This window comes from Porites lutea, chromosome 1 (genome assembly GCF_958299795.1).
Source record: "Porites lutea chromosome 1, jaPorLute2.1, whole genome shotgun sequence".
NCBI classification, from domain to species: Eukaryota; Metazoa; Cnidaria; class Anthozoa; order Scleractinia; family Poritidae; genus Porites; species Porites lutea.
Window position 1 is genome coordinate 17509692 of NC_133201.1, and position 23802 is coordinate 17533493.

The 23802-nt window shown below is 38.5% G+C and overlaps 1 protein-coding gene and 1 pseudogene across 1 annotated transcript; both read left to right on the forward strand.

Moving 5' to 3' along the window:
- Positions 1-1004: 1004 nt before the first annotated feature.
- Positions 1005-4410, forward strand: LOC140925525 (S-phase kinase-associated protein 2-like). Its single transcript, XM_073375471.1, has 2 exons — positions 1005-1455; positions 3491-4410. Exons 1-2 carry the CDS (start codon positions 1005-1007, stop codon positions 4408-4410), a joined length of 1371 nt encoding a protein of 456 aa, XP_073231572.1.
- Positions 4411-22113: 17703 nt separating this feature from the next.
- Positions 22114-23802, forward strand: part of LOC140925536 (uncharacterized) — a 45870-nt pseudogene continuing 44181 nt past the window's right edge.

Consider the following 23802-nt stretch of genomic DNA (forward strand, 5'->3'; position numbering starts at 1 on the left):
CAGAATAGGAAATAAAATTAGATTGAAGGGAATCGGTTTTCTTGACAGTTTTGTGGATACGTTATGCAGTACTACACCACATCATCTGCTCATGTTCTGGACTGTGCCCTTTATGGAGGCTTCAGCTGTGGACATACTTTTTGTAATTGCGATGTTGGGCAATGTTCTACTAGGCTGATTTAGCAACAGAACGGGAACGTCATTTGACGACGGGAAAGCGCGCGGAAAGGACTAATCTCGACTTCCAGTGCCCAATTTGCCACTCTGCCATTAGTCAAGCCAGTTATTTGGTTTGCGCGCGTCGTTGTCAACGTACGTTCCCGTTCAATTGCTAAATCAGCCTGTGACGCCTGCCTTTTCCGTATAGTTTATGCGCGCGCATTCTCGTCAACGTCAGTATACCAATGAATGTAACACCCTGAAATGCGTGCGGCAAATTGCAAAAACGGTATTTACGCGGTGTCATACTTTAAGGAAATGTTCTTTCCTGAATTCCTCAGTCCATTTATTCGGATAGTCTTTTTGTTTCCTTCACATTGGCCTCTTTTCCCTTCAGTAGAAATTCTTAGATGAAGAACACCGTTTGGTGTGCACGGAAAAATCTATTCAGATGTGGACTCTTTTGTTTTGATTGAACCTCTTCGTAAAGTAAATCACAATTTGACTAGTTCCTAGGTTTCCGCACAGCCTACGTGTTTCCGGTCACGTGGTACCAGCGAGTTTGTGTGTTCCCCTCCGTTCGTCTTGGTAGGTGCTACACAGGGGCTAAGAAATATCACTTTATCCTGTGAATGGAACTGTTACTTTAGTGTTGCCATTAAACGTTTGTTTGCGCGCGCATGTTATATACGTCACAAACAAAAACAGCATTTCTAGCAAAATTCTTTTACTACTGGTTACAAGTTACTTGAAGTTGAAATATAACTTCTATTCCTACCCATAAAAATACACTAATTAATGATTATTTCAAATGAAGAATCAGCTAAAAACTGCAAGTGGCAACCATGGATTCCTTACCAGATGACGTTTGGTTGGAGGTGTTTTCTTTTCTTTCTCAGAAAGATCTTCTCAGAGCTGCTCTTGTTTGTCGGACCTGGAAAAGACTGTCACGTGACAGCTCTCTCTGGTCATGCCTTGATCTCCAACCGTACGCCAGATCGCTCAGAGAGGATATTATACTGAGGCTTTTGAATACCATGTTTGCACCCCTCGGTAGACAACTCAGCCTCAGTAAGAATTTGGTGACCACGGAGATTTTAAAAACCATATTTGAAACCTGCCATCGACTGCAAAGTTTAAGTCTGAACAACAGCAGATTCCATTCCATCGGGCCTTGGCTTGAAAGGACAGTGGATCAGGTGGAAACCTTAATATTTCTGGATTTAAGAAACGCAAGTGGATTCGCTGCTGGAATTGAGGATATCTTGCAAAAAGCATACAACTTGAAATACCTAGGTAAGTAAATCGGTGTCTTTGTTTAGCGCAGATAACAAGGAAAAGATGTATTGATCGCTTATTACTAGTGACACTTTTCATTGGTATTTCCCAAAGTAAGAAGCTTTACTGATCTAACAATTCATCGATTTTCTTCAGATCTGGCGTCCCTTGAGTTCTGGCATTGACAGGGTTCATTTTACCAGCATTTAATAAACAATAATTGGATGATGTTTTTATTTTAAAATTTATAGATACCTTAACTTAAGACTTGCTCACATGTCGAGCACGCAGTTATTCTCGAGCGCGGATCCCAAGCTAGAAATTCTTTATGATTTCGGCGACAAAGCGAGCGACGAAAAGAGCTGGAACCTACTACCGGAACCTGAAACGAAAAGCGACGGACTTTGAGAAAGTCTACCGTAACTATTACCGATAACCTCACTTATACTACTACATGAAAAATTTCTGCAATTTGATTGGCTTAGAGCAGTGGTATTTCAGCTTAATTTGAAATACCTACATGTGAAAATTACAAACCTTTTGTGGGTAGTAGTATAAACAAATAATAGCATGGTTTGTACATGATATTTGGCATAAATACCACTTGTGATATTTCAAAATTGTCTCAAATTTCACTCGCCTAACGGCTCGTGAAATTACGTATAACAATTTTGAAATATCACTCGTGGTATTTATGCCAAATATCACTACAAATCATGCTATTACCTATACAAAAAAAACGAATTTCTTGATTGTTTTATTTTACATAGTTTTTAGAAAAACGCACGGAACACAGTTCATTATTTCTCATAAAAAAAAGGATATAAAGTGTAGAAATTCAGCTTGGAAATCATGCATTCCACGCACAACCCACAGATTCACATAAATTTAAGCTAATGCAGAAAGCGTAGTACGAAGTAGCATAATCACAATCATCAATCACCTCATGGAGATGGAAAGTAATTCTGAGTTCCACGCACATGAAGATGAATGTCAGCAAATGTCGATAGGCCTACCTTTTCCTGGTTGGTCAAACTGTGTGACATTTTTCGATCAATTAAACAAACCACACAAATCGTCAAATTGATTGAACAGTTAGGGCGGGTGTCATGAGTCGGCCCTAGCCAGCCAGACCACTCCACCCGTAGAGAGAATTTCTCTACTAATCAGCACTATCCCATCAAGTTCTTCCCCAGGGTCTTTCCCGCCCCTCCTATTTTCTATGGAAAAAGCCCTGGGAATGAGGTAAGCATGGCTTAAACTCCTTAATTAGGCTGAGTTATAGGCGTCTACAGTTATTTCGAAAAAGGTTGTCGGAAAAAGTGCACGCGACAATCCCGAAAGGTATTGTGGGTGGTTTTGAGATCACTGTTCTTCATAGAAATTTTGAAAGGATGGCACGAGAGGCGATAGACTATGTTTCCCAGCGCTAGAGCGAAGCAGCAAAAGTAGGTTGCATGGACAGCTACAATGTCAGAAACAGTGTATGGGTCATATCCCATATTACCTTTCTGGAATACCGCGTGTACTTTTTTCCGAGAGCCTTTCTCGAAATAGCTGTATACAGAAAAGGGAAAGGCGCGCAAGAACTTATATAGTTTATTGGTACTTGATGTCGCGGGTCTTTCATTTCGCGTTTTTCTCGCTTGTTAAGAAACTGCGAAATTAAAGACACCTGAATTTAAATCCTCGCGAAATTTAATGCCGGTGTCGAAAATTCACTGAGAAAAATGAAAATATCAATGTTAATGTGACAACCAATATATATATCGATAAGTAAAAAAATCTGGTTTTAGTTTTTTTCACTTCCTTTTTGTATCTTCGATTGTGACAACGTTTTAACTCCTAAAGACTAATTTTTTAAATAGGTGTTTTGCTTTTTCTAGTGTTAAAAGGATATTTTAAATTATGCACTTTGCTTTTTCCAATTTATTTCGAAATTTAAGAAAGTTCAGAGTCATTTCGAAAAATAAAATGAAGTTGAGTAATTTAAAAACAGGTTTATTGCTCGAACTGAAAATTGCTCCATCTTCTTTTTATTTTCGTTCTGCAGGTCGTCACTGTTGTATCAGTCCTCGACTGTTTAGAAGCATTTTCAGCAGAAAACACCAGCTCCGTTTCTTAGACTGTACACAATGTGACTGGGTCACTGATGATAGTATCCAGATTGTTGCTGAGAACTGCCCCTTTATGGAATCTTTAACGCTCGCAAAGTGTCGCAATATCCAAGGGAAATCATTATCAAGTCTATTGAGCAACTGCCCAAAGCTAAAGACGCTCATATTAGAAGGGACCCATATAAAAGACGAATACCTGGGAACAGCCGACTGGGAAAACACCAATATCATTGAGTTAAACGTGCTAAGCTGTTATCGACTGTCATTTTCCGGCTTTTCAGCGGTATTACCAAAACTAAAGCGCCTGCGCTACTTAAAGTGCGCGCTGACCGATGAAATTCTTCGTCTCATAGTGGACGGCTTTCCGTTGTTAGAGGTTTTCTTTCTTCATCGACGCTATCCAGTTACCGTTCAAAGCGTCAGTGATTTGCTCTTTCACTGTCCGAGTGTTACCTGCTTAGATATTTCATCTATTCCATTAGCGTTTGTTTATTTTGAGACCTTTTTACCCCGTATGCCCCGGCTTCAACAGTTAAGCTTTGCAGGTAACGAACTCTTGGGTACAGAGAACATTATACGTTCGCTTGCAAGAAATTGCATTGACTTACAAGTGATATGTGTTAATTATTTTCACTCGACAAACAACTTCGAAATCGAGCGCTCCTTTGTATTTTTGCTTCAAAGATGCCGTAAGCTCAAGGAAGTTATTTTAAACGGTTTGTTCGTGAACAATTTAGTTGTTTCTATACGGAGCTTAGGGTGTTATGTGTGCGATAGAGAGGACATATTGGTAGCAGAAAATAAACACTTTTTTCTTCCTGGACCTCAAAACAGTCTTGATAATGTCAAGTTATAGGATTATACAATACTGTTACTTAAAGCATAGTTAATAGAGGGAATGGTTATGAAACCCGACAAAGTTCTTTGTTGTATGTTTTTGTTCTCTTTTTTGGCCTTGACCCTGCACAAAACACAATAGTTGTTTACTCCGTACTGATGAACTAACCAATAGAAACGTGCTGGTTACGTAATTCATGCATAACGTATGAACGTAAAACAAAAGATTGTGCAGGGTCGTGGACCTTCTAACATAAATCTTGCCATCTTTGTTTGCTCCTTTGATGTTTGCCGGGCTTCATAACCAGTCACCCCATTAACTATGAGATTGCCATAGGTAGGGCTTTTTCACCAGTATATGAAAGAACAATAAAATAAGATAACAAAACACCCCTGATTCCGCTGAATTTTAGGTGTGAAGTAAAATGTTCCCATTTATAGTAAAAGAAAGGATATAGTCGTCACATTTACATATTTGCTTTTTAACTCTGCGAGCTTTCGCATTTGTATACAAACTTCACGTTTCGTTTGCTAGTCATGATTTCTCAAAAGTGATCTAAAGTGACAGTTACAGGTTATGACGAGACTATTAATTTTATACAAAATGATGCAAGGGGTCTGGAAATTAGATTAAGAATTCCAAATTCTTAACAGTAATGAATTCAAAAGGAAGCAGCTAATAAAACATCAGCTTTTCACTGCTGATGTTGACATCAGGAGCTGGCTTAAGATCTTGCGTAAACGATGTTTCATTTTATCTTGCAATAGTCCGGGAGCTAGGGCCGTTTTGCTCAACCCAGAGGACAGAAAAGGTTTGTCGAGGGAATTTGATAGATTAAAGCACCCTCTTGTTGGCTAAGTAGTTCGTGGTCCTAAAAAACTCGCCAACATTTGACAAATTAAAAGAGTTGGAATAGCAGCGATGAACAGCGCGAATTCCGCACTTTTTGGATGACGTTTTCGCTGCCGTTTCTGTCGTCTTTGCTTACAGTGAAAATAAGTTTATCATGAAAGCGAGGCTGAAAGTTGAAACCAAACAAATTCTCAGAAACGCACTCCACAAGAAAACCAACATGCTTATATTTCTCCTTCTGAGACGTCTCCAAGATATACTTTAAACAAAACCACCGCCGTTTTAGTAATAGTGAGCGATATGATAAATACCGTCCTCTTGTGGAGATGTGTCACAGTATCTTTGTTCAACGGGTGATACAATCTTGAAGGTTTTTTATGGAGTATGCTGAGTGTTTTTCGTGTTTAACGATCCATTTTCAGACAAAAGGAACTTATTTCTTTCAAATTGTTCCATTTGTTTACGAAAAATCCAGGGCTAAGCTAAGAAAAAAGGAGCCGTTGGTAGGAGATTAAGGGAAGATAATCGCCACCTTTCAAACCAAAATTTTTCACAATATCACAGAAAATATGTACACCCCAGAGCATCCTACTGAGGGGTCGGAACTTTTAAAAATACCCTTTCATATCCTTATCCTTTTAAAAATATCGTCAAGGAATCAATAAATATGTGTTCTATGTAACCAACTGGAAAACGAAAATTAAGAAGCGTAAATTCGTCAAAGATTTCAAAAAAAGTAGTGTATCGCATTTACAAATACTTACTTCTTTCTTTTACTCCCATATTTGAGTTATAGTATTTTCATAATAATGTCCGTGATGGAGGAATATCCCTTATGAAATTCATTTATTCTTTCTTAACTCTTTCAGTAGCGGCTATTTCAGCTATATTTCATACAAACTTAAAAGGGGAAGTAAATAACGGACTACTTTCTTAAAATCTTCAGGTCAGAAATCATTGCGTGAATTCGTCAATCTGATTCAATATCCATTTTCCAGTTACAGATAAGACATATAAAATTTTTCTTCAAGTTTGTCTGTCGCTTCTCTCACAAATTTGAAGCAAAATGTCAAGTTAATACGGGAAAATACCTCTCCTGTCAATGATGAGTAACAAAAAAAAATGAAACATATTTATCGATAATTACTGTTCCTTTATGATATTTTAGTTTTGTTGGTTATGTAGTTTTTTCCTATTTTTTGTAATAAAGGGTCAGGGTGTTCTGGGGGGAGTCCGACCCGTTGGGGGTGTTCCTGGGTGTGTCGGGGTGTCCTGAGATAGTGTTCTGGGAGTGTTCCGGGCCTAGGGCCCGTTTCTCGAAAAGCCCGGAAACTTTTCGGGCCCGAAGGCAAATTTATTAAAAATCAAAACTTGTTGAATAGTAGCACAGTTCCTGGCTTACAAACCAGTCAATTTTGCTTTGTTAACTGATAGTTTCATTGTGTCATTGTTAAAATTCTTGAAGCTTTGATCTTGAATGTAAATACAGCAAGCACAAAATAGCTCTCCAAGCCCAAAAAGCTCCCGGGACTTTCGAGAAACAGGCCTCCTGGTTTTGCAGACAACCAACGTTTGTATGACGTTTGTATGGTGGAGTCGTGTTCGTGCACCCCCCCCCCCCCCCCCCCACATTCAATCGTCTGTTATATTTCACGATTTTGTTAAGCAATAGCTTCTCTCGCTTTTAACGTACCATCTTTTTAAAATAACTTTCCTAATTTAAAGGCGCTCTTTCCAGCAGTGTTAATGGATATTCACTGACTGGCTTTTATTAAAACGTGTAGCCTGGCGATATCGCTAAAAAAAAAAAAAAAAAACGCTTGCTATGCAAGCTAGGTAAAGTGCAACGTGAACTCCTTACCAGTCGGCTACCAATAGGGTACTAACAAGGGTCCTGGGTACTACATAAACTACAACATATGTGTAATTAGGGAGTTTACGCAACGACAACGGCGACGGCTACGAAAACGTCACCTATAAAGTGAATCTGCGCTGCCTCAAACTTTATCGTGTTTATTCCATCTCGTTTAATTCGTCAAATGTTGGCAAAGTTTTTTGGAGTTGAATTCTTAAGGACTGCATCAAAGTTCAGGAAAAGAAAAAGAAAGTTGTTGTCTTTTGTTCCCGTCCTCGACAGAACGTGAAATTAGGCAGTTTCACGTTGTAGTCGTGCAACGGCGGCAGAGAAATGTACAAAAAAGCGTGATGCACGTGTAAAGTTGTTGTTGTTTGTCATGTCTAAACCTATCGCTTTCCTTTTTTTTTTGCCATTCTTATTGCCGTCGTTGTAGTCGTTGTGTTAACTCCATATTATGTAGGATCATGTAGTTTTAGCTGCAACCAGCAAGTGAAGCAAGAATTTCAGAAGAAGTCTATAAATCTTCCCAGAAACAGTCTAGACTTCAGTTCCCAAGAGCCAGGACTAGCCTGTGTACAGACGCCCCCCTCCCCTGGGGAGAGAGAGTCTTTCTCCCCGATTTTTTCTGAGGGGAGGGGGCGTCTGTACACAGGCTAAGCCAGCACGCCCATTTTACTTTAGGGAACAGATTTTTGGGGCCAGATCCACTGGGTTCCTCTGAGCAATGTGAAAATAGTTACAATGATCTCCTCGATGGTACTAGATTTTTGCCTCTCCTCCCATCCAACCCCGACTCCACCCTCCTCCGGAGAGCTTATTGAAGGTAAATCCGCTGAGTGTGTTTAATGCAGGCTCTCACTACGTGGGCGCTCGTCCCCAGTGTTTTCTCGTTTTGTTATCGTGCTATGCATAGGCAGCTGAACTGGCCTCATGCAAACAGCTGAAAATTGGTGAGCAGTTCATTGTATCGGAATTCAAACCCATTGCTGAAATACAACTATATAACCAAGAGATGCTCAGAAAGCACTTCATGCTTTCGGTGGAACGAAAAGTTTCAAGACCTGGTTGACATTCTTCATGGCGTGTTGAAGCGCGTTCCGAAGGACAACCGTACCACGAGGATCAACAACACATGTAAGTCTTTCGAGGTATTCTTAGATCTTAGCGACGTAATGGCCTAATTTTTAAAGAGAAGTGGAGTAATTGTACTGTAAACTTTCAGAACACTGCCGAAAAAGAAGGGGCTTGCCTTTTTATCTGTCTTACAGATATGATGTAACTTAATACTTCTGTATCGTCGATCAATTACTAAATTCCGAAAGCAGTCAGAGTGCAGCGTTTAACGTCGTTTGCCCAGGTGTTTTTTAGGCTTGTGTCGTCTGAACGCACCAAAAGTCAAGTTCTATGGAGCCTTTTGTGGCGTACTTTAGTGTGCTTATTTAACTTATTTAACTTTAACTTATTCAATATGCCAGCTGGGTTGTGTCAGAGAAAATTCCACTTCCATACACCCAAATATTTGTACAATAAACAAACATGAGTAAATTTTGAAAAATTCATAAGCGGTTATTTATTCAAAATTATCCAAGAAAAATCATGTAAGCATGTGTAATCTTATGAATAATATGCCTGAAAAAATTACTGCAATAAACATGTAGGAATTACATGTAGGAATGTGTGACCATCGATTTTACACCATTAAAGCCTTTTACAGAAAACTCAGATTACAATATAATAGTCAGCAAAGATACACAGGGGCAGAGCAGCAGTTTACAGGCTTGTTTACAACAGATTGTGATGTTAACAAATCCTTTAAAACATTCTTCTTTGAGCTGGTACTGAAATGTTTACAAACACAAGGCGAGGCACCTCCCCTTTTGTTGCACAAATTTAGTGATGATGTTATCAACATTAACATCAGTTTCTCTGTGTTTATAAATCGCCAAGGATTAAACCGTTCATCTTTCATTGTAATACGTAGCAAAGTTTTTATTCTTTTCATCGAGGTGAAACTGCATTCAGCAGCACACACCAAATAGGTTAAGTAATGGAATTGTCTTAACTGCCGCATACATTCCTGGAGAGAAAGCGGCAGTGGTTTGATCAAGTACTTCCACAAGAGTCTCTGAAAGAGATCATCAGGTAGCCTGTTTGACCATCTCCATCTTGTAAACTCTTGCTTGGAGGCAGTTAGATCCGTTCCCTTGACTTTTGAGTTTTTCCCGTTTTTCAATCATGAGCATGGGAATGGAACAAACAATTTTAGTCAGCATTTATTTGCTTTCAGTTGTTCCCTATATCTTTAATGTTTGTTATTGAAAACAATACTGCATCTGTTCACTAGGGGTAAATTTCCTGCAAAATTCTTGTTGATACTGCGACACACGTGCCGCTATTAGTTTCCTTCAGCTTACCTTGACATGGTTACGTCAATGATTTCCCAGTTGAGCAACACATTAAAGTAGTCTTTGATAAACTTTTTCGACATTTATATATACAGAGTAAACTAAAAAAAAGAAAGCTTTTGAATGGAAAAACTTTTCAGATAAATTTAGAAAGGAATGATAATAAGTCAGGGTCCATTTTTTGTGGCAACAAATCTGTTTGCATGAATTTCCCCAGTCCCCCTCCGTTTTTAATGGATTGCCTGAACGTTTCAAAAATGTTTTGAATTTATCACATTCCACTAGTCAAAGTGCTGTATTTTTTGTGATGCACAATAAAAGGTTGAGTCATGACACTACAAATGGCTTTTACTTGTACATATGTAACAGACGATCTTTAAAACAAATCCTACCAATTTCTCAAGTACGCATGTGCAGATTTATGTAAAGGACACTCTGTCCCTGAGGTAAAAGTTCAATCAGAATTGGAAAATTAAACAAGACTTAACCTGTAAGTTGAAGTTTGATGGGAATTCTATAATGTGATGAACAGAGTGTGGAGATCACATGAGATAGCATAGTGCATGCGCAAGGCCATTTTTTAACGTTGTGGGTGTGAGAAGAGAAATCACCTCCTACGGATACATTCAAAAGTGTTGTATCGTTAGGACATAAAGTTTATTTTGATTAAAAATCCCCGTGGGTGGGAGATGTTATGTCTCTTCTTTCAAAAAACAAGCTCCTTACACTTACAGGGATTACATTTCGTTTAACTGCTACTAGACCACTCTGAAAACTTATCAATAAGTTCAGGTGCTGAGTCATTGTTCGCAAATACAGAAACAACATTATTGTGCAGTCATCAGCATATTTAAAACATACAGTCTCTCCATGCACAGTAATCTCTAAGTCATTCAGAAAGGTACTAAATAAATATGCTCTGCTTACACTTCCTTGTGTAGTACCCTTACAATCACGTTGCAAAGGAAGTCAGTTTTACAGCCTGCCATTCGGGCAAGCTGTAGCTAGCATGTACTAGCCCACAAGTCATTTCAGTTAGACCCAAACCCTTTTTGATTAGCAGGATTGATTACAATCCTTCTGTAATTTGAAATTCCCTAAAAAACAGCACTTGCCTGTCACGCAAGTTCAGAACAAAATTCACTCGCTTGATAGCAAAATCCACTAGCCCCAGGCTATTGTACACGACTTTATTTTATTATTTTGCCACACACAATGAATTACAAGCAGAATAAAAATTATAATAAATAGGTTAATTAACATTAAATTTAAAATGTGTACATTACTTGGGAGGAGTGACTGTGGCGGGGAAATCTCCAAGAAGCTGAGCTTATGAGGAATAGAGATTTTCCCCCAGGGGCAATTTAAATACTAGGCGGCATTTTGAGAAATAAAGAAAAAGGTCGTTTATTTAAGTATATAAGTGTGTGTAGAGGAAAATATAGATATGAGGTGTTAAGGTATTTAGGTTGCATTCTGTCTGACCATTGTCTTCCTCAAAATTTCCACGTTTTGAATCAGAGGACGTCTTTGAGCGTGTATCTGCCATGATTATGCAGATCAGAAAACTTTCTTTGCACGCTGACAATGTATTTACATGCTTCCAATCACAGTTAACATTGTTATATACCACCTTTGCATTCTGTACTGCAATTGACAAGATATAGGTTTGGTAGGATGCCTTTAAGTTTGTTAGAGAATTAAATGCCTTGCTAAAACCCATAGTGAACACCCTAACAGCCACACAATTGGTATCATCCAGAAACTTGCACACTTTATGCTGAATCATAATTAGGGCATCTGTACATGAACCGCCTTCCTTCACCACAATTCTCTGAGCATGAAGGCTGTAGACAACTTTCTCCAAGGCAGGAGTGATGACAGGTGTCACATTGATTCCTGGGTAGTCCCCATTGCAAGGAACTGTTGTTCAGATTCTCTTAAGGTTTTGGTGCATTGAAGTTATGGTCTTAGTGTATGCAGTGGGCATAGTTGCAGGTCAGGCTTCAACTCCTGGATTACAATAGGTGACCCTGAACATCTGGGTTTGTTTGTTTTGGTATGACTTGTAGGTTGAAATGTGAGTGACGAATCTGTGTGGTTCATAGCATCAATATATTCAACAGGTGGATTGATTGTCCTCTTTGACCCATATCCAGTAAGAGCAACATTATCAGCTTTAATATCAGGTGTTTGAGTGACAGTTGTTCTAGTGGAGTAAGGGTGGCCAGATAATTAAGAACTGTTAATGCATCCCATACATGTATTTCCCTGTACCTTGGATGGGGTGCTTGGTTCTCAAACAGTCCTATCATAAAACATACTGTAAGGGGGAGTAAACTAAAGTTGTCCCAGTGTTTTGGAAATGGTGGTGAAAGCGCTGCATGTGCAGTATTCAAGGTCGAGTAACTAAGGTTTTTATCATACACATATAAGCTTGTCAGAAATTTGAAAGCCTCACTGATCTTTGGGGAATAACAATCAATCTGCCTTTCACAACAGCCCTGATAATATCTGCAACTTTTCCAGAAAGGTTGTATTTTTTAAGGTTATCGTGAGACAGGATATATCATCAACTGGAGTGTTTTCCAGAGCAGGTGTGGTTCCTGATGGTTTCTTGTCTACGTACAATATCCATGGGTATTAATTGTAAAGCTGAGCCCAGTTGTCTGAAGGCTGAATTGCTCTTACATCTGTAACCCAGGTTTCTTTTTCTGTTGTTCAACAGCACTTTGTCTGATAATTTTCTCCGTTATTTTAAGTGCATACAATCATCAACTTGTTGATCAGGCAGGGATCAGGCTGAATGGTGGAAAAGCATAAAAGTTGTAAGCTTTACAGTTAAATGAAAAAGCATCAACAAAGGTCCATCCTAGGTCTGGCTTTCAAGAGCAGTATACATCTGGCTTATGGGTAAGCCTTGTGGCAAATAAGTCAATATTAAGCCCAGTGTATTCTGGTAGGATTACATGGAATACCTGTACTCTGCCGTTAGAGCCCATTCATGTTTATCATGAAGGTTAAGAGACTGGTCATCTGCATCCACATCACAAATTCCTGAGGTATGAACAGCTGAGATCCAGATTTCACATTCAATAGACCAGTCCCACAAATCCCGAGCTATTTCTTCTAGTTCTTAGGAATGAGATTCCCCCATGTTGTTGATATAAAAATGCAACAGCAGTTGTATTATCCAGCTGCAGTTGGATATGACTGTATCGCTTTTTTGTTCAGCAAAATAATTATTTCAAGCCAAACATAGCACAAGGCTGTAATTCTAGTGTGTTGATAATTATGTTTTAGGGCTTCAGATGATGACCATCTACCCCCTATTTTATTACCATTACTAAACACACTGTGCCACTTCTTCTTTGAAGTATGTGAATGTATGATCACAGAAAGCACAGGATAGGAAATGGGCTTATACATGTAGGCAATCCACCACTGCAGTTCCTTTAGGGACACAGCTGAGAGCCTCATAGACGTATTGAAGTTCCCTGCATTAGTGGCAAGGGCATTGGTTTTGTCATGTTCAAATACCCTGTAATGGAGGGGATCATACTCAGCCCCTAGGAAATTGGAAATGATAAGGCCAATTACTTGGGCTACCTCTATAATAAGAGGTTTTGTCTTTTTTAGACAGTTTGTGGTGAGCTGTTGACATCTTTCCCTTCATGGTAATTGAATTAAGGATGAAACCAAGGAATACAAGTATTTGTGTAGGGCTAAATATTGATTTGGTAGGGTGAAAACCTAGTTTGGTGAACAGTTCCACAGTACTGACAATGCTATACATGTACCTACATTCTGCATTTGTATCTCCCTGCAAGTTCGAGACATCAATATTAATTTTTTTTTTGCAATAATGAAATCAGAATACAAGAATACAGAAACATCACACTAAAAGAGAAAGAAAGAAAAAAACTAAATGGAAATTATTTATGTTACGATACTTATACTAATAAATTATTTACAATAACAATGATTATCATCAACATCAGCATCAGGGAGATTAAACGCTCAGATGAAGCCTCAACTTCTTCTGTGATGTCAACAGAGATCTGCTCAGGTCTTTAGTCGAGAACAAAGAGTGCAGATTCCTTTGCCACTTCTTCGGCATGTTCAACACAAAGCCGACACAACGGTTGAAACTAGGGACTTTTAGCATCAACAAAGGTGACGGCAGCGAAATAGTCACTTTTAAAATGAATTGGCGTTTTTTCCAACTTTTCGCATTTATTTCTATTCACTGAAAATAGCTAATGTAGGCCAATTTCCCTGGAGTTGATTTCTTTGAGACCGCACTCAAGTTTAGAAAGGGATAGAAAAGTTTGTCGTCGGTTGTTTACGTCCTTCATAGAACGTGAAACTAGGCATTTTCACGTCGTAGTGGTGCAGTAACGGCAAAGAAATGTACAAAAAAACGTGACGCACGTGCAAACTAGTTGTTTTGCTCGACAATAAACCTACTGCTTTTTTGACGTTCTCGTTCCCGTCGCCTTCGTCGTTGCTAAAACTCCCTACTGACATTTCGCGAACAAAGAGTTTTCGCGCGTGTGTACTAGTACCAAATCTAAGTCAGATGTCTTTTTCCGGCATTTCTTAGTTTTTTCACGTGAGTATATCAAAATTACTTAAACCTGCTGCAGATGAAACTTGCATTTAGTTTGATGGATAGTCTTTGTGTGTTTCAAAGGTGTGCTCTTTTTGTTTAATTTGACGACGAAAGTAGCCAGGGGCCATGCTCTGAGTAGCCGGGGGAAATCCCCGGCCCCTGGCCCTTAGTGACAACCCTGAAATCTGTTAGTGCATCGGCACTATTGGGCTTCTTTCCCTTTCCTATGGCACACTCTATAATCGCAAATTTGGCTCACATTTAGCGAGTTAGCTTGTGGGAATTTCGAACCCTGATGTTTTGAATTTGTGGAGGCGTACTCTCAAAAAACCTTCATACCTCTTTTGAGTACTTTTCCGTACGCATCCCATGAGGCCTTTGGGATTTTGAGAGTGAAGTTTAAATACACAATTGCACCACGAGATTTTGTCATGATTGGTGTTTTGCAAATTAACTTTTACCTCTCTACAATTACCATTCAGGGATTCCTTGTCAAGTATCAGCTTCTCCAAATTCGTTTTAATTTCTGTTAGGACCCTCCATATGTCAGTCAAAGAAGGAGTTTTATTCCCGCTTTTGTCAGATGCCATTGCTGCAGTCTGAGTTGTATGCTTCAACTTCTTTGTGATGGACAGTTGAAGGACCTTTAAAACTTGTTGAACTACCTATTGTAACTTCTTTCTTTTTCTTCTTCCAGATTTTGTTACACTCGTCTAAATTCACATATTAGATTATTCTGTTCCTCTCTAATGAGCGAGTTCACTAACAGACGTCCATCATTGACAGCCACTTCATCCAGTCTCCTTTTTTTGTAAATTTATTAATAACCCCCTTGCTTTAAAGTACTTTGTTTAGTATTTACAGAGAAAAACTATTGAAAGATTCACTTGACCCTACAACTACATAGCAAAAAATTAATATTGCACAAATGTAAAGTTTGTGATAATACAGACATCTTCAACAAAAGACGATTTCAGCATAATATACTAAAGGTGTTTCTTTGCCATCTCAGGCATACATAGTACAATTTGTAACAAACTGGGTATTGCTTACTGACACTGTACTGATAGTGCGCTTTTGAGGGCGACTTTTGGAAGAGTTTTACACGAAAAATATTTTTTTTAATTGGTTGCATTTCTTCTTCTCTTGACTGTTTCTCTATCACAAGGAAGATACACGAGTCTTTTCCAGCACGTTAAACTTTGCGTGACAATTTTCTTATCAATGAAATAGGCCATGCACAATTTTACCGCAAACTAAAAATATGCAAATTTGGTAGAATCAAATTCAATAATCACACTGTCTTATTGTGCGACGGGGTCCTAATCTCTTTAATTATACTTCTTCAAGTGATGCTTTCTTCTTGACGCAGTGCGAGAAGAGTACAGTTATGTTTCCTACGCAACCTTGCATTTTATTTGCAGAATCGCAGAATTCAACAGAGATTACGTGAAACGCACAAAATTTGTCTGTGACTTGAGCGCATAAGGAGTTTGCATAAGGAATTCACTTACCTGTTATACAATTCAACAGAAAATACATGAAACTCACAAAACTGGGCATCCTAGTGAACAAAACTACTTCTTTGTACACTTCAATATTAGAGATAGCAATATTTCCAGGGGTGTGCAAAAATTTTGGAAATTCCGGAGGGGAGGGGGGTAAATTTGGGGGCTGATTTTGGAAAATCCAGAGGGGAGGGGGGGGTCATACGGCAAATCCCTTCCATGGGGGTGGTATGGATATTTTCTGGAACCACACATTTAAATAACAGTGCATTTACAGCAGTAAAAAGGGATGCAAAGTTCTAAACAAAGTATGTGAAAGGGATACCATTTGTCAGTAGAAGGTATATGAAAGGGGCACCTTTTTTGTGAAGAGTGGTATATAAAAGGGTAAGGGGTTGGACCTTGGGGTGGAGCCTCCCTGTATAAAAAAATTTTCTTTGACGTAAATTGAAAAAATTGATTAACATTGTATGCAGTAAGTTTACCAGAGGTGATAATTGTACTCCAAGCTTCTAACACTTTTAAATTTTTTAAAGACAAAACTTGAGTACTATGCTGAGCCCTTGGATTATTATTGTCAATGTCATTGTAAGGTTAGCTACAGTGTGTATGTTAATTTTGAGAAAATGTGCTGATTATGTGATAATTATACTTACAGGTCATGGTGACTTTGGTGATAAAAACATTAAGTCCATCAAGCCAATGTACTGTGTGTGTGTATAAAGAAGAATTTATTGTTAAAACTAGAGGTATCCTCGAAATGCAATGTTTTCCTCTTGGTGTGAAAGCATGGTTGTTTTTAAAGAGTAGGAGCAGAGCTTGAAAAAAGTCCCATCTGGTCATCCAGAAGAGTGAAAAATCTAAATGTGAAGGTAGCTTAAAATTGATGTGTAGAAGGGGTTTCGATTTTTTGTATGCTTTTACAGTTTCAAAAGTATATTCAACCAGCAGTTATGGTAACTCGAAAAACCCAGTTTTAGTCAACTGAGCGTGCCAAGAAAGTCGTATCCGATAGCCCAGGGCTAGTGGATTTTGCTATCGGGCTCGTGATTTTTGTTCTCAACCTGCCTGATGGGCAAATGCTGTTTTTTGGGAAATTCAAATTACAGAAGGATTGTAATCAATCCTGCTAATCAAAAGGGTTTGGGGGCTAGTTGAAATGACTTGTGGGCTAGTACATACTAGCTACAGCTTGCCCGAATGGCAGGCTGTAAAACTGGCTTTCTTTGCAGCCTGTCAACTTTTGTATGATTAATATTAGTGGTAAAATAATAGTAAACGTTCTCTGAAGTTGGCAAAGTCTGGGTTGGAACAACCTATGAAATCCTCAGGGCCCGGTTCCTGAAAGGCCGATTAGTGTTAGTCCAGGATTAAAAATTAATTTTGTTCTCTTTTCGTATTAACCTTCCCATGTATTACTTAGAGTAACATTTCGTCAAGTTATCATTACCATATCTTGCAGTGAAGGCTCAACAGTATTTTGTAAGCTTGAGTTTCGTTTTCTTAGACAAGGAAACTTTGATTAAAATTTTGCTTAATCCTGGGTTAAACTTAACCATCTTTCAACGAACCAGGTCCTCGCCCTGTAAACCTTTTGTGCACAGTTTAGTGACTTGCTTGTGTAGTGGTTGTTGCCTGCATCACAGATGAAACTAACTCTGGTCAAGTCTGTCTGTGAAACAGCACTGAAATCCTTGTTCTGGGCCCCTGCTGTGTACCTGGATTCAAAAACTGTTAAATATTTCTTTCAATATTATTTTGTCCCCATTTTGCAATGCAAAGAGTTTTTTAGCATACAGTGCAGCTCAGAGATAAGCGACCAACGGACACGCAAAACACGTGCATGTTTTTTGCCTTAATGCAAAATCGTTAACTAGTTTGAAAGCACGTTTTTAAAACTAGCTTTCGCTTTTGTTATGCACTGTTTAATGCTTCATTGTTTTTGCTTTGTTTACCCTACCCTGGATAACTACATGTATAACAGATTTAAATTCGACAATCAAGTCGAGGATCTAGTTTCACGAGACAGAAAACAAAAGAAGCACCCAAAACTGATTTCTCGATATAAATTCCACATAGACATACAGCTGTAACACAACACAGCATGGTTTATTAGCACAGATGACTGTATGCTCGAAACAAGACAAATTAAAGTTATAAAGCGAATTTTTCTTCAAGGACATCTATATGGTCTTACCTTCAATACAAAGTGTCGCTAGTATGTCGGTAATGTGTCAGTTAACTGTCGATCGGTTATCTGTAGTTTAGGATAGCTGTTCTTCACAATTACCCATTGTTTTGACCCGTCACAAATAAGCCATGCCCATGCTAAAATTTAATCGGCCAGTCAACATGACCAGGAACAGTCCAAAACCTACTTTGTGCCTTACTGTTACTACCACTGTATCCTTGCTTATTAATTTTCCTACTTTATTGGACAGGAATAACAAGCAGTGAGTAAGCAACATCTGTTGAACTATTCAGCACCACTTATCATGGTATCCTGTTTTAATGGAATCACAGAATCATTAGCAAGTGAGTAGAGATTTAAAAACAGCTAGAAACTTAGTACAGAAGAGAATAATTAATACAGTCAAACCTCTTTAATACGGACACCAAAGGGACTAGGGAATGTATGATTTTTGGCATTTCTGGGATCAAACGAACTGTCCGTAATAGAGATGTGTCCGTAAGGAGAGGTTAGACTGTAATGTCATAGTGCCTTGTTTTTGGGCACAAGCACAATTCTATATTCAAGGCTTTTGGCAGTCGTAAAAGTTTAACATTGTATGTAGGTGTAAAAAGTAAAATGTGAACAAGTTTGTTCCAGCTTTTGCTTCTCTATGCTGAAACAAAAGAAGAGAGAGATAGGGGCAAAAAGCATTAATAAATTGATTTTTAGGTTAGTAAACATTGTGAATGAATAGAATGCAAGACTGGGGAGAGATGTGAGAGAGATGGCTTGCATGCTTTGTGCAAAGAAAACTATTTTTATAATTGAGAAAAATTTAACTATTTTGCAGTCTATGTTTGTCATTAATAAAATGACACAATAGATGACCGTTGGCCTGAGGGGAAACAGGGTCTGGAATGAGGGATTCTGTTCCTGTATTAATTCCCACTCCATTTTCACATTTTCATCCCACACTTTTTATCATTGCTTTCTTGAATCCCATTTTTTGTTTCTCAAGTACATTAGTTGAAAGTCTAATTGCTGCAAAACCCTGTAAATGTATGATGTAGATATTTTGAATTATACCTCAGTATGATGGAATGGAAGGAAAAAAGTGGAAGAAATGAAGAGGAAGAGAGGAGGGTTTTTTCCCCCTCTCTCCCTACTCCCATCTCCTCAATGTTTTTTCCTGCTCACTTTTCTTTGCACCTCCTCCAGTATTTGAACACCTGAACAGGCTATTCTCTGGAGCTAGAAGACTCGTCTGATTTAAGGGAACAGAGCTGAGATCATTGTACTGTTTCCCATAAGTTTAACTGATCAAATAATTTTGAGATTAATGATAGATGTAAACGCTTGAGCAATCACTAGTATGCTAGGACCACAAGCTCATTCCTGGCATCCAGTTGTAAAAGTAGGGCTTTAGTCTGGCATCTGTTTGTAATAATATTGTTACTGGACAGGCTGGGTTACACTGCATAGCTTGCTTTGATAGGAGACACCACTGAACGCTCACCTGGTTGATTCACATTTGCTGCTAGAACCTAAGATTTCCCAACAGACATTTAAATAATCCCGCTTCCCATACCCAGATTTTGGTGGATCACGCTTCCCATAGCAGTCTTATCCCTTTTCCTGTCAGAATATTTTGCATTTTTCCGAATCATGCACCGAACTTTGGTCAAATCCCAGATCCCAAGAATACCTTTCCAATCCCTGGGGAAAGCCATTACAGATCATGGGGGGTGGTGGATAGTGGTATGAGAAGGTCTTTGGTTTACTCCACTGGGTCTTTGTTCTGGTCCATATAGGTTTTCTTTTTAGTCCAAAGGGTCTCAGGTAAAAGGTCTTTGTTTCAGAAACATCCACTGTAAATTACTTACTTTTCTACATGTTTCTTTTTTTTTAAAGAGGCATTGGTAAACATAGATGTCTGTGTTAAAAGTCAAGTTTTGCCTGATCCTGGAAAAGAAGCACTAGTCAGCCATGTTGATCAAAGACATAAATTTCTTCAGTCCTCGTAACAAACAATGGTAAACTTATAGCTATGTCTAGTTTTTTAATCTTTATGTGTCAGTTACATGTACATGACTTGTATAAAAGTTTATTTTCTAAAAATATTGCCCTTATGGAGTTAAATGGTATGGGACATATATGGCCCAAGATTGGAAGTGATATTGGAAGAGCTATGGTCCATATATGTTTATTATGTGGATTTTATATGGGCTACAGCCCTACATATCAAACCCATAGATGTCTCTTTCTTTCACTCTGTTGTCTATTGCTATGGGATGAATACATATTTCGTATTAAAGGTCCATACATTCTCCATAGCTTTTTGCTTGGGAATGGTATGGGTGTGCCCCATAGCAATAACATATGATCCTCACCCTGTTCTGTGGGATTGCTATGTATTTCGTAAAGTTTCATGTAATTCCCATAGTACAGCATAGATTGATCAACTGGGAATGGATATGGGAGTGCTATGGGACCTTTGATTCACATCCCATATCAATACCATAGGACCCAAAAATTACCCTCACAAACTATAGGAAATGTGTGGGATCTTACATATATGCACCCATAGGCAACCCATAGCTCAGTTAGTTTTCAAATACATGCCCTCAAAAAACCCGTACGATTTCCATATAATGACTGTGTAAACATATTCAACTGAGCAATGGGAGGGGATTGGGGGATTGCCTTACTAGCTACTACCATTAAACCCTTACTGCACAGGCCCTGTCCAATAATGTCAGTATTTCCTAAATTAATATGCAGCAAAGCCACTGTTTGACATTTTCAAAAGCTTTAATAAAAATGACCATTATTTTAAAATCTCTGAAATTCTTGTAAATACAGCATTTATGTCTTATACTGAGTAAAAAAGATAACGTACTCGTTCAAAAATGACACAATGAAACAGAAGGTGAAGAACTACAAAGCATCAAAGATAAATAAATTCTGAAATAATATTAAAAATCCTCATGAAAGATACTGTACATTCAGAATCAAGAAATTTAAATCTAAAACTGTCCTCGTGCCTGTTTGCTACGATTTGCTTCCTGTGGCTTTGCAACATGCAGTCTTTGGGGTTTTCTTATCTCCACACATTTCATATTAATTTTTTGCACAACTTGACTTGGCAAAGGGCATTCTTTGGAAAACTTAGCACAAACTTTGCCTGAAAAAAAGAAAGAAGCAGAAAAGGAGAGTTAAAAGAGAAAAAGAAGTTTGAGCCTTTCTCTGACCCTGTGTTACAAAACATTTCACTATCAAAAAACAAGATAAAACAAGAGGCAAGACATAACCGGTATTTTACCCTTGCATCAAGAGCCTGGTCAGACCAGGGTAGACCGGGGTCAAAGCCTGGCCCAAAAGCCTCGGTCAGCCTGGCGATAGGCCAGGCTGGCCAAGCGATAAAAATCTGGGGAAGCCGCGGCTAGCCCTTTGAAACTCAAAATTGTTTTTGAATACAAATTCTCCAGACTGATCTCCATACATTTTGTTAAAGAGTTAGTTGAGAGAATTTGATAAAGGATCAAAGCATTTCTCTTTTGTGATCATTTTACTGATTCTCATAACCTTCTCTTGATAATGCATTGATCTTGTTTGTAAAAGATTGTTGTTGGTGACCCTTAGTTTTTATTTATTAATAAATATTAATTGTTTAATTTACAACTGATTTGTAACTTCCAGGTGCCCAGTTGCTTCCTATGGAAGTCAATGAAATTTGCAGTGTAGTTTACCTTTTTCCTTTATTTTTTATCGTGATAGTGTTCTAATGTGGAGCGGCAGCATGCTGTTATAGCATACAATGAGGCAGAGGGTTGTTTCGTGGTTCAAGATCTAAACTCAGCACATGGTACTTATGTAAATGATTGCTGTGTACAGAACACAGCTGTGAGACTTGCCTCCGGTGATGTAATAAGGTTTGGATTTGGTATCCTTTTAAAAATGACAACAACAGTAAAAGAAAGTGTTTTGATGGTGAGTGTAGTCCTAATTAATGCCCCAATATGACTGTTGTTGACAGTGACTGACGTTTCGACAACCTTAAGTCATAGTCAGAGTCATAGTGAGTTGTATCTTTTCAGTTGATGATATTTGATATTTTGCTCGATATAGTTAAATGAATTTACAATGCATACCTATGTTATTTGATTACAGAACTTCCTTAACATGCGTACAACTACACAGGAAATGCAGGTTTTGAATTTCTTGTTGATTCATCCTCAACACTTCATTACCCATCCTTGGGTCTGTCTGAGCCATGGGAATCATACAGATTCCGTATTCTGTCATCACCAATGGCAACATCACAGTTGGGTAGAGTCACCTCCCTTCCTTATATCAACACTGTGACACCAGTGAGTACTGATGGTGTACCACTGTATACAAGCACTGAACCAGTCAGTTTGCCTGGGACTGATGGCTCAGTATCAGAAATAAGAGGCCCATCTGATCCAAAGGTTAGTAAGTTGTTATGAATGCCATCCTTCAAAGAAAGTCATGTCTGATAACTTGGGGGTGGTAGATTTTGCGATCAATCTAGTGTATATTCTTTTCTCAACTTGCTTGATGGGGCGGCAAGTGAAGATTTTTGGTGAAATTGAAATTTAAAAAAAACGAGGTAGATTATTCAGTTGGTGACACAGCTGCAGCTCGAAAGAAGAAACCCAGTACTCCCATGGAACCTATGACCTTGTGGTTACTAGTTCAGATGCTCTACCACTAAGCTACATGGGACTCATGGGAGCTAAGGTTATTAAACTTGGTTCATGTGACAAACATAATTTTTTTGCATACTGCTTGGACTAGAATATTGATATGTGATAGAAATGTGATGGCGAATTCAAGGCCTGGTATATATGGTACAGGTCAAAATTATATTCAGGTAAAAGGTTAATTCTCAGTTTTCCTTGTCTCCTAACCCTAATAATATTAATGCGTTAGAGCTAGGATTCAAAGAAAATTGAGAGCCAACTTAGGTTAAAATTTTATCCTGAGTTTAATTTTGACCAAGCTGTAACAAATAATTTATACAGTCAAGAGGTGTTTATTAATTGACTAAGTGACACAGGCAGCTCTGAAAAAAAATCTGACTGCTCCCAATGAGCACGGAGTAGAAACTATGATCTTCTGGTTACTAGACCATGCTCTATAAGGTCACTAAACTAGGTTCTCCCACAAATCTTCTTAACTCTGTGGCAGGATTTTCTTATTGTAGTGTGGTTGTCTTTCAGGCTAATGTTATGCCACACCCTCTCTGAGATCTCGCCCAACAAGTGCTGGTGTTACCAGGACTCGACCCAGCTCTGCTGGCAGAGACAGGATACCTGGTCCTCCTGTTGCTAGAGGTAACTATCATCATCATTATCGTCATTATTATCATCCAGTCTTTTCAGTTGGGATGCTGTGAATAATGATCTTATTCCATGCATTCCCGTCTGACATTGTGCTCGCAAGGTCCTCCCTGTTAATTCCGGAATTTCTCAAGATCATATCGTTGAATAAACACGGCCACTTAATTGGTTTCCGTAGAAGAAGGGATTGAATGATCGCCCCCTAAAACTATAATATACCGTAAAATTCCGAAAATATGCCCCTCCAAATATAAGCCCCCCAAAGCGGTAACGCAAAAAACTCTCTGTTAAGTCGCCCCTCCAGATATAAGCCCCCGGGGGCTTGTACTTGGAAAATTGCCCTCAAATACAAAGTAAAACAAAGAAAAAACGGTAAATTTACGTCCAACTATAAGGCTAGCCCAATCGATTTTGAAACGCAAATTTCCCTCCTTAGATAAGCCCTTCAAAAACGGGGCTTATTTTCCAAATTTTATGGTACAATATTAAATGATACTGCAAAATACAAGGGAAAGCAGTAAATACAAAAAAAGTTTTGAGTGAGGTGGGGCAGCCAAAGAAGAATATTAAATTTCCGTTGGCATGAAGTTTAAGGTGGTTAGTCCAAGAGTAAGAAATGAGAGGAAATGGAGT